The following is a 16,017-nucleotide window of genomic DNA, read 5'->3' as shown; positions in this document are numbered from 1 at the left end:
TCCTGCTGTACATGCCCTATGACAAATGTCAGTACTCTTCTCAATGGCTCTCTCAATCGCAGTAGCCATTTAGAAAACCTGTCAAACAAATGAAAAACAATGATACCTTATGAATTTATTTGCCCTCAGAACAGCCTAAATTCGTCGGGCATGGACTCTACAAGGTGTCGAAAGCATTCCACAGGGATGCTGGCCCATGTTGACTCCAATGCTTCCCACAGTTGTGTCAAGTTGGCTGGATGTCCTTTGGGTGGTGGACCATTCTTGACACACGCGGGAAACTGTTGAGCGTGAAAAACCCAGCAGCGTTGCAGTTCTTCACACAAACCGGTGCAGACCAGCTTGCTGGAGGGTTTAGGGACATATTCAACCTCTCCCTATCCCAGTCTGTTGTCCCCACTTGCTTCAAGGTGTCCACCATTGTTCTTGTACCCAAGAAAGCGAAGGTAACTGAACTAAATTACTATCGCCCCCTAGCACTCACTTCTGTCATCATGAAGTGCTTTGAGAGGCTAGTTAAGGATCATATCACCTCCCTCTTACCTGACACCCTAGACCCACTACAATTTGCATACTGCCTAAACAGATCCACAAATGACGTAATCGGCCCCCTCCTGTACTCCCTGTTCACCCATGACTGCGTGGCCACGCACAACTCCAACTCAATCATCAAGTTTGCTGACAACACAACAGTGGTAGGCCTGACTAGCAACAACGACGAGACACCATACAGGGAGGAGGTGAGGGCCCTGGCGGAATGGTGCTATGAAAATAACCTCTTCCTAAACGTCAACAAAACAAAAGAGCTGATCGTGGACTTCAGGAGACAGCAGACAGAGCATGCCCCCATTCACATCAACGGGGCCGCAGTGGAGAGGGTGAAAAGCTTCAAGTTCGTCAGCATGCACATCACTGACAACCTGAAATGGTCCACCCACACAGAGTGGTGAAGAAGGCACAATAGTGCCTCTTCAACCTCAGGAGGCTGGAGAAATCCGGCTTGGCCCCTAAGACCCTCACAAACTTCTACATATGCACCATTGAGAGCATCCTGTCGGGTTGTATCACCGCCTGGTACGACAATTGCATCGTCCGCAACAGCAGGGCTCTCCAGAGGATGGTGCAGTTAGCCCAACTCATCACCGGGGGCACACTGCCTGCCCTCCAGGACCTCTACATCACCCGGTGTCACAGGAAGGCCAAGAAGATAATCAAGGACCTCAGCCACCCAAGCCATGGCCTGTTCACCCCTGTACCATCTAGAAGGTGGAGACAGTACAGGCAGTGATGTAAAGTACTTAAGCAGAAATTAAATATGAAGTACAAGTAAAAAATACAACTTGAGTAGTTTTTGGGGGTATCTGTACTTTACTTTACTATTTATATTTTTGACAACTTTTACTTCACTACATTCCTAAAGAAAATAATGTACTTTTTACTTCATATATTTTCCCTGACACCCAAAAGTACTCGTTACATTTTAAATGCTTAGCAGGGCAGGAAAATGGTCCAATTCACGCACTTATCAAGAGGACATCCCTGCTCATCCCTACTGCCTCTGATCTGGCGGACTCACTAAACACAAATGCCTTGTTTGTAAATGTTGGAGTGTGCCCCTGGCTAGCCGTAAATAAAATAAAAAACTAGAAAATCGTGCTGTCTGATTTGCTTAATATAAGGAATGTGAAATGATTTATACTTTTACTTTTGATACTGATGTATATTTTAGCAATTACATTGACGTTTGATACTAAAGTATATTTAAAACCAAATACTTTTACTCATGTAGTATTTTGCTTGGTGACTTTCAGTTTTACTTGAGTAATTTTCTATTAAGGTACTGTCATGGAAATTCTTACACAGGGACACTCAAAGTCAATCTTAAATGAATCATAGTTTATTGTCAGCGCGCTGGAGAGGTTCCAACCAACTCAATGCACCATAGTACACGTCAATCAGGAGCTCTGCTGGGGCAGTCCCAGCAGTTGTCTTATATACGGCTATACACAGACAATTTATATTTGCATGATTTAGCATCATTAATTAATCATTACCGTTTTGTTTCATTCATGTGACCGACAAATACTGGTTCATAACATGTGACAGACCAATACCTCACGAGGCTTCTTCTCTGTAACCTGAGACCTTGAAACTGAGATGTCTTTGGTTCTCAAACAAGGTCTGGGCGTACTGCCAAATTGCAGCTACTGAGGATTTGTTCAGTCAGTCACTTGCATGAACACAGAGGATGAACACAGAAATTGGTTTATAGAAAAGCACAAACATAGAACATAGAAATTGGTAGATCGAAAAGTACCAACATAAACATTTCCATCACAGTATATTTCCACCACTGAGTGCAGGTGCATCAATGCTGGGACTGAGAGACTGAAAAATAGCTTCTATCTCCAGGCCATCAGACTGTTAAATAGTTACCACTATCCGGCCTCCGCCCAGTACCCTGCCCTGAAATTAGTCACAGTTACTAGTCGGCTACCACCCGGTACGCTACCCTTCACCTTAGAGATTGCTGCCCTATGTACATAGTCATTGAACACTGGTGATTTTTTATTCTGTTTACATACTGTTTTACCCACTTCATATGTATATAGTGTATTCTAGTCAAGGCTCATCTTATATACAGTGCATTCGGAAAGTATTATTCTAAAATGTATTAAATTGTTTTTTTCCCCCTCATCAATCTACATACAAAAACCCATAATGACAAAGCAAAAACTGGTTTATAGAATTTTTTGCAAATGTAAAAAAATAAATAAAACTGAAATAGCACATTTACATAAGTATTCAGACCCTTTACTCAGTTCTTTGTTGAAGCACCTTTGGCAGCAATTACAGCTTCGAGCCTTCTTCGGTATGACGCTACAAGCTTGGCACACCTGTATTTGGGGAGTTTCTCCCATTCTTCTCTGCAGATCCTCTCAAGCTCTGTCACGTTGGATGGGGAGCGTCGCTGCACAGCTATTTTCAGGTTTCTCCAGAGATGTTCGATTGGGTTCAAGTCTGGGCTCTGACTGGGCCACTCAAAGACATTCAAAGACTTGTCCCGAAGCCACTCCTGCATTGTCTTGGCTGTGTGCTTAGGGTCATTGTCCTGTTGGAAGGTGAACCTTTGCCCCAGTGTGAGGTTCTGAGCACTCTGGAGCAGGTTTTCATCAAGGATCTCTCTGTACTTTGCTCCGTTCATCTTTCCCTCGATCCTGACTAGTCTCCCAGTCCCTGCCCCTGAAAAACATCCCCACAGCATGATGCTGCCACCATCATGTGGTCCTCATCATGTGGTCCTCTGTAGCTCAGCTGGTAGAGCACGGTGCTTGTAACGCCAAGGTAGTGGGTTCGATCCCCGGGACCACCCATACAATTTTTTTTTTTTATGTACGCATGACTGTAAGTCGCTTTGGATAAAAGTGTCTGCTAAATGGCATATTATTTATTATATTATTATCATGCTTCACCGTAGAGATAGTGCCAGGTTTCCTCCAGAAGTGACGCTTGGCATCCAAACTTTTTGGTACCCTTCCCCAGATCTCTGTCTCGGAGCTCTACGAACAATTCCTTCGACCTCATGGCTTGGTTTTTGCTCTGACATGCACTGTCAACTGTGGGACCTTATATAGGCAGGTGTGTACCTTTCCAAATAATTTCCAATCAATTTAATTTACCGCAGGTGGACTCCAATCAAGTTGTAGAAACATCTCAATGATAATCAATGGAAACAGGATGTACCTGAGCTCAATTTCGAGTCTCATAGCAAAGGGTCTGAATACTTATGTAAATGAGGTATTTCTGTTTCTATTTTTATAAATTTCCACACACACAAAAAAACTGTTTTCATTTGTCATTATGGTGTATTGTGTGTAGATTGATGAGGAACAATTAATTTAATGAGTTTTAGAATAAGGCTGTAACGTAACAAAATGTGGAAAAGGGAAAGGGGTCTTAATACTTTCCGAATGCACTGTAACTACTGCTGTACACACTTTTTCTACTCATATACTGTCCATACAATAAGTAAGCATTTCATGGTAAGGTCTACCTACCAGAGGTGGGACAAAGTCATTGTTATGCAAGTCACAAGTAAGTCTCAAGTCTTTGCCCTCGAGTCCCGAGTCAAGTCGAGTCAAAGATGAGGCAAGTCCCAAGTCGAGTCAAAAGTCAAAGCCATCAAGTCTCAAGTCGAGTCCAAAGTCCTACATTTTAGTTTCGAGTCATTTCAAGTCCTCTTAGCAAGCCTTTGCAAGTCATTACAAGTCCTCGTAGCAAGTCTTCTCGAGTCATAAGGCGCAAGTCCAAGTCAAGTCACGAGTCATTGATGTTAAAGTCCAAGTCGAGTTGCAAGTCTTTGTACATTTTGTCGAGTCGAGTCTGAAGTCATCAAATTCATGACTCGAGTCTGACTCGAGTCCAAGTCACATGACTCGAGTCCACACCTCTGCTACCTACACCTGTTGTATTCGGCGCATGTGACAAAAAATGTTTTCTTTGATACGGTCTATACACACCATTATATACATATACAGTGAGCACCAATTTTTTGTTTTGTATTGGCTCTGTACTCCAGCACTTTGAAATGATACAATGACTATGTTAAAGTTAAAGTGCAGACTGTCATCTTTAATTTGAGGGTATTTTCATCCATATCGGGTGAACCGTTAAGTGAGAAAGTTAGACGCACAAATATCATACCCCCAATACATGCTACCCTCTCACCATTATTACAATAAGAGTGGAGGTTAGAATATTTCCATATTTGGTGTGATATTTCTTTTTTGTAATTTAGCAATGCGCTTATCCAGAGCAACTTACAGTAGTGGGTGCATACATTTTCATATATACAGTGGGGAGAACAAGTATTTGATACACTGCCGATTTTGCAGGTTTTCCTACTTACAAAGCATGTAGAGGTCTGTAATTTTTATCATAGGTACACTTCAACTGTGAGAAACGGAATCTAAAACAAAAATCTAGAAAATCACATTGTATGATTTTTAAGTAATTAATTTGCATTTTATTGCATGAAATAAGTATTTGATCACCTACCAACCAGTAAGAATTCCGGCTCTCACAGACCTTTTAGTTTTTCTTTAAGAAGCCCTCCTGTTCTCCACTCATTACCTGTATTAACTGCACCTGTTTAAACTCGTTACCTGTATAAAAGACACCTGTCCACACACTCAATCAAACAGACTCCAACCTCTCCACAATGGCCAAGACTAGAGAGCTGTGTAAGGACATCAGGGATACAACTGTAGACCTGCACAAGGCTGGGATGGGCTACAGGACAATAGGCAAGCAGCTTGGTGAGAAGGCAACAACTGTTGGCGCAATTATTAGAAAAATGGAAGAAGTTCAAGATGACGGTCAATCACCCTCAGTCTGGGGCTCCATGCAAGATCTCACCTCGTGGGGCATCAATGATCATGAGGAAGGTGAGGGATCAGCCCAGAACTACACGGCAGGACCTGGTCAATGACCTGAAGAGAGCTGGGACCACAGTCTCAAAGAAAACCATTAGTAACACACTATGCCGTCATGGATTAAAATCCTGCAGCGCACGCAAGGTCCCCCTGCTCAAGCCAGCGCATGTCCAGGCCCGTCTGAAGTTTGCCAATGACCATCTGGATGATCCAGTGGAGGAATGGGAGAAGGTCATGTGGTCTCATGAGACAAGAATATAGCTTTTTGGTCTAAACTCCACTCGCCATGTTTGGAGGAAGAAGAAGGATGAGTACAACCTCAAGAACACCATCCCAACCGCATGGAGGTGGAAATATCATTCTTTGGGGATGCTTTTCTGCAAAGGGGACAGGACGACTGCACCGTATTGAGGGGAGGATGGATGGGGCCATGTATCACAAGATCTTGGCCAACAACCTCCTTCCCTTAGTATGAGCATTGAAGATGGGTCGTGGCTGGGTCTTCCAGCATGACAACGACCCAAAACACACAGCTAGGGCAACTAAGGAGTGGCTCCGTAGAAGCATCTCAAGGTCCTGGAGTGGCCTAGCCAGTCTCCAGACCTGAACCCAAAAGAAAATATTTGGAGGGGAGCTGAAAGTCCGTATTGCCCAGCGACAGCCCCGAAACCTGAAGGATCTGGAGAAGGTCTGTATGGAGGAGTGGGCCAAAATCCCTGCTGCAGTGTGTACAAACCTGGTCAAGATCTACAGGAAACGTATGATCTCTGTAATTGCAAACAAAGGTTTCTGTACCAAATATTAAGTTCTGCTTTTCTGATGTATCAAATACTTATGTCATGCAATGAAATGCAAATTAATTACTTTAAATTCATACATTGTGATTTTCTGGATTTTTGTTTTAGATTCCATCTCTCACAGTTGAAGTGTACCTATGATAAAAATTACAGACCTCTACATGCTTTGTAAATTGGAAAACCTGCAGTGTATCAAATACTTGTTCTCCCCACTGTATATATATTTTCATACTGGTCCCGTGGGAATCAAACCTACAACCCTGGGCGTTGCAACCGCCATGCTCTACCAACTGAGCTACAGGAGACACTATGACACTATGATATTTTTGCATCTGTAGATGTGTTTAGAAACATATTCTATTCACAATAAAAGTGACTCCAAAATGACACAATACATTATTTACCATACATTTTTATTGGAAACAAAATAATCAGAAACACAAACAGCAAATGCATCTAACAAATTTGTAGTCACAAGCTTGATGCAGTCATTGTGCTATGAATATGGGACCAAATACTGAACTTTTGACTACTTTAATACACAAGTTAATTTTTCCCAATGCTTTTGGTCCCCTAAAATGGGGGTCTACAGTGAGGGAAAAAAGTATTTGATCCCCTGCTGATTTTGTACGTTTGCCCACTGACAAAGAAATGATCAGTCTATAATTTTAATGGTAGGTTTATTTGAACAGTGAGAGACAGAATAACAAAACAAAAATCCAGAAAAACACATCAAAATTTATATAAATTGATTTGCATTTTAATGAGGGAAATAAGTATTTGACCCCCTCTCAATCAGAAAGATTTCTGGCTCCCAGGTGTCTTTTATACAGGTAACGAGCTGAGATTAGGAGCACTCCCTTTAAGAGTGTGCTCCTAATCTCAGCTTGTTACCTGTACAAAAGACACCTGTCCACAGAAGCAATCAATCAATCAGATTCCAAACTCTCCACCATGGCCAAGACCAAAGAGCTCTCCAAGGATGTCAGGGACAAGATTGTAGACCTACACACGGCTGGAATGGGCTACTAGACCATCGCCAAGCAGCTTGGTGAGAAGGTGACAACAGTTGGTGCGATTATTCGCAAATGGAAGAAACACAAAAGACCTGTCAATCTCCCTCGGCCTGAGGCTCCATGCAAGGTCTCACCTCGTGGAGTTGCAATGATCATGAGAACAGTGAGGAATCAGCCCAGAACTACACGGGAGGATCTTGTCAATGATCTTAAAGCAGCTGGGACCATAGTCACCAAGAAAACAATTGGTAACACACTACACCTTGAAGGACTGACATCCTGCAGTGCCCGCAAGGTCCCCCTGCTCAAGAAAGCACATATACAGGGCCATCTGAAGTTTTGAATGATTCAGAGGAGAACTGGGTGAAAGTGTTGTGGTCAGATGAGATCAAAATCAAGCTCTTTGGCATCAACTCAACTCGCCGTGTTTGGAGGAGGAGGAATGCTGCCTATGACCACAAGAACACCATCCCCACCGTCAAACATGAAGGTGGAAACATTATGCTTTGGGGTGTTTTTCTGCTAAAGGGAACAGGACAACTTCACCGCATCAAAGGGACGATGGACGGGGCCATGTACCGTCAAATCTTGGGTGAGAACCTCCTTCCCTCAGCCAGGGCATTGAAAATGGGTCGTGGATGGATATTCCAGCATGACAATGACCCAAAACACATGGCCAAGGCAACAAAGGAGTGGCTTAAGAAGAAGCACATTAAGGTCCTGGAGTGGTCTAGCCAGTCTCCAGACCTTAATCCCATAGAAAATCTGTGGAGGGAGCTGAAGGTTCGAGTTGCCAAACGTCAGCCTCGAAACCTTAATGACTTGGAGAAGATCTGCAAAGAGGAGTGGAACAAAATCCCTCCTGAGATGTGTGCAAACCTGGTGGCCAACTACAAGAAACGTCTGACCTCTGTGATTGCCAACAAGGGTTTTGCCACCAAGTACCAAGTCATGTTTTTCAGAGGGGTCAAATACTTATTTCCCTCATTAAAATGCAAATGAATTTATAAAATTTTTGACATGCGTTTTTATGGATTTTTTTGTTGTTATTTTGTCTCTCACTGTTCAAATAAACCTACCATTAAAATTATAGACTGATCATGTCTTTGTCAGTGGGCAAACGTACAAAATCAGCAGGGGATCAAATACTTTTTTCCCTCACTGTATGTACAAAAAGTGCTGCCCTTGGGTTGGGCTGGGCTCGTCCAGCACGTATTGGCAGTTTATCACCGACTCATTAATTCCTGAAGCAACATGCCCCTCAAAGCTGCCCTGCCTCTCAGGGAAAGGGAGCAAAATTCCACAGACAAAAACGTGAAAGAGCAAAAAAAAAAAAAAAAAGTTAATGTGTCATCTCTGATGCAATATTTTATTGGGGGGGGGGGTTTAATAACATGATTCCAGAAGACATAAGGGGTATTTAAAGAAAACAGTCATTAGGATATTAATTTATTATGGTAAAGTATATGGTAAAATGGTTGATTTAGCAACATTCAGTATAATGATCAATGGTAGCAGACCTTCAGCGCTGCCAATCTGTAAAAAAAGAAAAAAATGAGACAATTTTATACAATGCACTCCAGTTATGTATAAGCCAAGCCTACAAAGGGTTATATTGTCAGTGAATAGAACCTTCAGAATTACTCACATTCACATGTGGGAAGGGCAGGAGACCATGTCCCATCCAGGCTGCATGTGACGGTGCCTGATCCATTCATCACCATGTCTCTATCACAGACAAATGTCACAGAGTCACCAAACTCAAGTGGCATTCTAATTCCTCTTGTCCTTCGGGCATATTGTACTCTGGGATAGGGACATTTAATGTCTGTGAACAGAGATTAAAATGTCAACATATGCTTTTATTCTATTGGTTTTAAAGGGGTTGAGGGGTTTGTTCCTTAATATTACTCTCAGGGCCAAGTTCTCAACACTTAAGGGATGTTCATAGTTTGCTAAAGGGAACAAAAACATAGCAAAATAGTGCAGCTATAGAAGCTATAGAGTTGAACAGCTATTGGCACCTTTGCACTCTGGAGGTGGCGCACTCCATGTCCCATCTTTGGTACAGTAGATCTCACTCGCTCCAATCAGTTTACCTACGCGACACCGATAGCCAATCACAGTACTGAAAACGTAAGGTGGTTCCAAACGGCCATTTGTCACTCCATTTACCACCTCAGGAAGTTCAGCACACTGCACAGCTGAAACACACACACAATTAACATTATAAAAATTGTTTTACGATTATGGCGACAGAACTGGAAGTTCAGGGATGTTATAAACTAAAGCAAAGCTACCTAAAGCAATTTACCTATGACCCAGGTGTAATACTGTGTGGTGCAGTAGCCTATCTAAAAAATAAATGTGACAGCCTACCTTCACAGACAGGAACACGCCCATCCCAGCCATCATTCATGCAATTTCTTACATCATGTCCAACCAGTTGATACCTGGTGTAATAATGGGTACAAAAAGTGATTTCATCTGACAAAGCATCATTTTATTTGTACACTGCAACAATTATGAGAGTAGCCTCGAGAGCAAATAGACATACTAGCAGAATAGAACTTACCCCTCATCACAAACCCCTGTGGCTTTATCTCCAAACTCTGCACCGGTATAGACAAATTGACCAAAAGAGATCTCTCCAGCCGATCCACATAATTTGCCTTTGGACAAGAAACTTTCATTAAATTACATTTTTTTAGAAGGCACAAAACACACAAACATTCACTCCAGAGTGATATATTATAAATAATCTATGGCTCTGCTGCCACCTAATGCTTAAACAAGACAAGTGCAACCTCCTGAACGTGCTGCCTGAGACAGCGCAGTTGCATTTTTGTTGAATGTACTTTAAATACTGTAGTACATAGGAAGAAGTATTAATGATGTGCCAGAATATATGAAAAGTATGTGTAGAGTAACTAACTGTACATATACTTTCATATATTCTGGCACATCATTAATACTACTTCCTATGGTTTCTTACGTTCACATCTCAGAGTTACTGGTGTCCACCTCCCACTGATGCAGGTACTATGGTTAGGGCCTCTTGTTCTCACATATCCCAAGGCACAACTGTACCTGACCCGGTCACCAGGACCAAAATATGTCTGTGCTCTAAAGCTGTCAGAAATGTGTGCGTTGGAGAGGTACGGTGGCACTCCACATCTGCCTACAGGAAAGGGAGATGGACCATTTTGACAATAGATAGAAATCACATCTGGTATAAAACCAATGCATCATAACATTTATTATATATTTCAATGATCATAGAGACAGATCTTGGCTGGTGTTGTGTTTACCATCAGGCTTGGGGATTTCAATTACATCATTAGAGGGCTGACAAAGTGGAAGCTTGGGCTGCCACTGGCCGTCTGGTCCACAGGTGAGCTGCTGGGCTCCAGTCAGGAGGAAGCCCTCGGAGCAGGCCAAGGTCACTGAGTCTTTGACCCTGTACACTGAGACCTCACTCAACTTCACACCGTTGGCCACTGAAGGAGCAGGGCAAGTCACTTCTGCTGGAACCACAGTTTGAGCCTGTCTTCCCTCTGGATTGAGACATTTATGACATGACAAAACTTTTCAAATAACAACCAAATGTGACCTTGATAGATTTACTAATACTGTACATCAATCAAAAATATGAATGGTATGTGGAGATGCCAATGCTGAACCAGTCGGCTGGGATTTTAGTTTAAAATGTCAGTGTTTTAAATTATCATAGGAAAGATGCATAGGCTATTATAAAGGGACAAAGAGACTAGGCTTACAGTACATTCAAGCCTTCGAAAACTAGAGATCCTTTACCTGACACACATTGTGGAATCTCCTCCATCCATTCCCCAGATCTTGAACATTTTATGAGGGCAGCACCTTTTAGCTGGTTTCCTTTAGAGCAGTTTATGGTTACATTTAATCCAGGTCTTCTGTGCTTGCTTGATGGCATACCATTTGTTATGTTTAATATAGGGCACTTGATCACTACATCGGTAAAAAAGATAGAAGCAGGTTAAAACAGAGTTACAACACATTTGACACGGAGTCTGTATTGCAGTTGTCCTAATCATGTCAAGATACTTACGTGTGCACTGTGGAATAGAAGGAGTCCATTTTCCTTTCACCCCACATGTAACAGTGATTGATCCATTCAAATAATAAAGGTCCTTGCAGGAAAAAGACAAAGAATCTCCAGATCTATAAACTGGCTTCAACCCGTTGATCAACCTCCATTCCTGTGCCTTGGGGGCATTGCAAGTGATCTCTAGAAAAAGAAAAAAGAACATAGCTCATAGAAGTTTGGTGTCTCTGTGGCAGACGGCCATGCCCTATCATTACAGAGCACTCCATACAAATCATCACTGAAGAATGATAATTAGAGTTTCAAGAGACTATGCAACAGACACAGCAATGTCTCCATAGAGTGGGAGTTGGAATTACAAGGACTAGGCACACCCATAACATATCAAGGCACCCACAGCAATGATTATGGGCCGGACACCCCAGAAAAGTGAAAAGATTTCAACTTTGGGAACCCTTAAGAGATGTTGGGCACCCCTACTGAGTCAATGTGTTATTCAAACCAGGATGGACCTCACCTCTGACAGAGGGCAGACATCGTGGGAGCTGGGGCTGCCACTGACCGTCTGGTCCACAGGTGAGCTGCTGGGCTCCAGTCAGGAGGAAACCCTCGGAGCAGGCCAAGGTCACTGAGTCTCTGACCCTGTACACTGAGACAGTCTCACTCAACTTCACACCGTTGGCCACTGAAGGAGCCGGGCAGGTCACTTCTGCTGGAACCACTTGTGGTTCACCTCCCTCTAGAATGATGACATTTCAAATGTTACTGTGGTTTTGTTCAATTCATTCTTGCATCTATAATGACATGAAAAAAATGTGTGCCTCATCTTGGAGATAAAGAGGAAAAACAGATGCCTCCATTGAGACAATGACCTCATGCTTTGGTAAAAAGCACAACAACATTACGGGTGACTATGATTTGGGCGATTTTCACAAAATGTCATCCATAGAGGGGTCCTTTGGAGGAAGGATTGTTGACATATATTTCACATTTGTATCTTAAAGCATAATTGAGAAATAACTAATTGAAGTTGGAACATTTGTGACTTTTTGGCCTTACCCAGGCCTCCTTTAAGATGCCATAATGTTTCATCTGTAAACGCTAGAAAGCTAGAAATTGATGTCATATGAAGATTTACCATTTGCTCTGTAATATGAGTAGTAATTTCATTTCAATAACAATTTCCTTGCATTAATTTACAAATGTTTTAAAATATAAACATGAATATTGAAAATAACATTTTTTAGTTGGCTACATTTTTAAAAATATATTGTTGAACATAATATACTCTACAGGCATATCAAAGTTCCAGAGTAGGATCTCTGCTAGTTTGAAAGTTACGGCCCATTTTATACAGAGAAATTGGCATAGTAGGCAATGTAACCAATTGAAGCCCTAGTTTTACTTGTATCACTGCACATCCTGTAAATTACCAGCAGAGGGCGACCATTTTGAATCCAATTTCACATTCACTATGTTGGTAATGCTTACAAATTGGATCATAACCACTAAGGTATAATAAGAACTAGAAACTGCGTCAAAGATGTCCGACCGTTGTTTTCAAGGTAATCTACTCAAGTTCCAATTCATGAACCGTCTATATCCGGGTTGCATCCGGTTTATACTGACCAACATCACATGCGCATTAGCACTCAGTGCGCACAGGGAGCAGCGACGACGTCATCACGTCATCCAAAAACATGGCAGACCTTGGATGAATATAAAATGTTAATATCTTCGTCTATGAGTGAAAAAAAATATATATATATATATATTTTTTTAATCTGCCTGAGTGGAAATTATTTGAATAATTCAATGGATGTTTTGTGCACAAAGGTGATGACTAAAGTGTCTTATTAGGAATTTTCATATCTCACTTCTCTATGTGGCCATTTATGAAACGGTCTTTCTGGGCCAGGCGTCACAAACTGCAGTACCAAAGCAAAACTGTAGGCGCAGTCAAAACTGTGCTTCTAGACAAGAACGCTGGCCCCTTGATCATAACTCTAAAAGTAGCAGAGATCCCACTCTGGAACTTTGATATGCCCATAGAGTTTATTATGTTCAACAATATATTGATATTCATATGACACCAATGTTTACTTTGTAGTACCTACAGATAAAACATTGTGGAGTCTTAAAGCAGTAATAAGCAGTTGAAGCAATAACAAAGCGTTTTTCCCGGCCCTGTTTCGGTAAAAAGCTGAGGGATGGGGCTGGAGAAATGTAAGCACTCTCAAATTCATAGACAGAGCTATGGATGCAAGGACTGACCATCCATGATATCAACATGATAGTTTTAACCATGTAATAAGGCTACATAGTGTTTGTTTACATTTACTTTGTTTACAAACATTGGAGTAAAACAAGCTTATCTTTAGGGTTCTGATGGGGCAAGACAGTTGAACTAAGCCTATGCGGCATTTATAAGTTATATTCTATAAGATTCAATGGGTACATATAATTCATTTATACGTTTTAAAAAATGATGTAGCAGCAGATTGCCCATTTAAAGGAGGCCTGGGTTAGGCCAAAATGTCACAAATAGTCCAACTTCAATTTATTATTTCTCAGTTATGCTTTAAGATACAATTGGCAAATATGTCAACAATCCTTCCTCCAAAGGAACCTTCTATGGATTAACTTTTGTGAAAATCAAAAAAAAATAATGGTCTTGTTTTGTTCTAGTTTGGTGAGAAATCACCCTTACAGTACATTAGATAGGACATTACTATCCATGCTGTGGTAGCCTAAAGGAACATTTGTTTACATTACATTATAATGCTTTTGTAAGGATGGGACAATTACGGACTGAATGTCCAAGGCCAACATGGTCAAGTCTCAACAACAGGACCTTGGCGTGTCGTGCCTACAATCTCCTAGACAAGTACAGGGCATGCCAGTCTGGTATTTCATACAGCAGAACCTACTAAATTGATTAGGATGCATGTTATGTCCTACTTAGAAAGGGCCAGACCTTATTGCTGCATATTACTTTACGATTGATCATTGAACGGTACATACCTTCACAAGTGGGAATCTCTCCACTCCAGCCAGAGTCCTTACATATTCTGTATTCCATCCCCTTCAGTGTAAACCTGTGCAAATATCACAGAGATTATGAAAAAGCTCAGGCTATAGCCCTATTTCACTACATTCAAGACACTTACTTACCCCTCATTGCACACTGCATATGCCTTGTCCCCGAACAAGGCCCCCATATATTTAAAGTACCCATTGAATAACTCCCCAGCAGATCCACAGTTCTTCTCTGAAGAGAGGAGGAGGGGACACATTAGAAAACAGCAAGGCAGTCAGGGAATGAATCCAGGTTGAGATACTGTGCCAAACTCAACATAAATAACCACAGGGAAGTTTTTGTGCCAAAAAGCACTAAGACAGGCACACTGCAGTCCTCAATGACTGGATTGAATATAAATGTTATTCCCAAATGTTCTCTCTTTGCAACCACCATAAGGCCCCAGTAAATGTAAGTGTCAAATGACATCTCCTTGCCACAACAATCTCATCCCAGAGACTGTTACAACCATAATGATATGATGACATGACATTCATTGAACCAGTGTTATGCACAATAACAATATATACTGATCTAAACGCTTAGCTGTAGGCAATTACTTACTTTCACACTTCATGTTTAGTTGTGTCCATTTTCCAGCTTCACACTTGATAGAGCGAATACGACTGTTCGGAGTGTAGCCCTCCGCGCATCTGTAGACGACTTTATATCCATGGCTGAATATACCATTTTTCGGTTTTAGGTATATGTCATCGACTTGCGTGTGTGGATAGGACGACGGCGTATCACATTTCGATGGAACTTGAGCTGTTTAGTACAAATGAGCCACATCAGCAACAGTGGCAATTTAAATCACTGCGTTCATCCGATGAATATGTAAATATGCTACAAATGACACTGTCTGTGTTAGAGTGGACTGTGCAATGTTATTTTTACGAATACAACAATCTTACCTGAGTCATATAGGGGAATTGATAAGAAGAACACGACATTATATCCCAGATTCATCGTTTCATGTGCATTCGGATCTGTACGCTTACCCGTTGAAATGTTTTTGCGCTTAATGAAATAGTATCTCGAGTGAGTTGTATCTTATAGTTGGAGGGGGAGTAGCCTTGCAAGGCCTACGCAGCTAGGCTATTCATAATTTTATTTACGTCAACTACTTGGCTTACAATGAGTTTTTCCAATGACATTCAGAAATCATGTCTGATAAGTGGATCAAGACACTCCAAAATAGGAGTGAGTCAAAGTTTCCCACAGGGCAAAAATCAGTGGTGTAAAGTACTTCGGTCAAAATACTTTAAAGTACTACTTAAGTCGTTTTTTGGGGTATCTGTACTTTACTTAACTATTTATATTAGACAACTTTCACTTTTACTCCACTACATTCCTAAAGGAAATACTGTACTTTTTACTCCATACATTTTCCCTAACAACCAAAAAGTACTCATTACATTTTGAATGCTTAGCAGGACAGGAAAATGGTCCAATTCCCACAGTTATCAAGAGATCTGGTGGACTCACTAAACACAAATGCTTCATTTTAAAATTATGTCTAAGTGTTGAAGTGTGCCCCTGGCTGTCCTTAAAATAAAAATAGAAAATGGTGGTGTCTGGTTTGCTTAATATAAGGAATTTG

The 16,017-nt window shown here is 41.4% G+C and overlaps 1 protein-coding gene across 3 annotated transcripts; it reads right to left on the bottom strand.

Moving 5' to 3' along the window:
* Window positions 1-8,598: 8,598 nt before the first annotated feature.
* Window positions 8,599-15,487, bottom strand: LOC121545607 (complement receptor type 2). 3 transcript variants are annotated; one of them, XM_041856272.2, is made up of 14 exons: window positions 15,329-15,486; window positions 14,979-15,182; window positions 14,510-14,606; window positions 14,360-14,433; window positions 11,853-12,074; window positions 11,339-11,518; window positions 11,065-11,238; window positions 10,560-10,805; window positions 10,244-10,429; window positions 9,824-9,920; window positions 9,628-9,701; window positions 9,273-9,452; window positions 8,897-9,076; window positions 8,599-8,784 (listed from the first exon to the last, which is right to left on the bottom strand). In XM_041856272.2, exons 1-14 carry the CDS (start codon window positions 15,381-15,383, stop codon window positions 8,771-8,773), a joined length of 1,983 nt encoding a protein of 660 aa, XP_041712206.2. In that variant the 5' UTR covers window positions 15,384-15,486; the 3' UTR covers window positions 8,599-8,770. The 3 variants fall into 3 exon arrangements, with proteins under 3 accessions (XP_041712206.2, XP_041712208.2, XP_041712207.2); XM_041856274.2 differs by lacking the exon at window positions 10,244-10,429 and having other exon boundaries at window positions 15,329-15,487; XM_041856273.2 differs by lacking the exon at window positions 8,599-8,784 and having other exon boundaries at window positions 8,897-8,976; window positions 15,329-15,487.
* Between the last annotated feature and the right edge of the window lie 530 nt (window positions 15,488-16,017).

This window comes from Coregonus clupeaformis, chromosome 30 (assembly GCF_020615455.1).
Source record: "Coregonus clupeaformis isolate EN_2021a chromosome 30, ASM2061545v1, whole genome shotgun sequence".
In the NCBI taxonomy this organism is placed as follows: Eukaryota; Metazoa; Chordata; class Actinopteri; order Salmoniformes; family Salmonidae; genus Coregonus; species Coregonus clupeaformis.
Note: the sequence above shows the minus strand (reverse complement) of the source record. Positions and strands in the feature narration are given on the sequence as shown.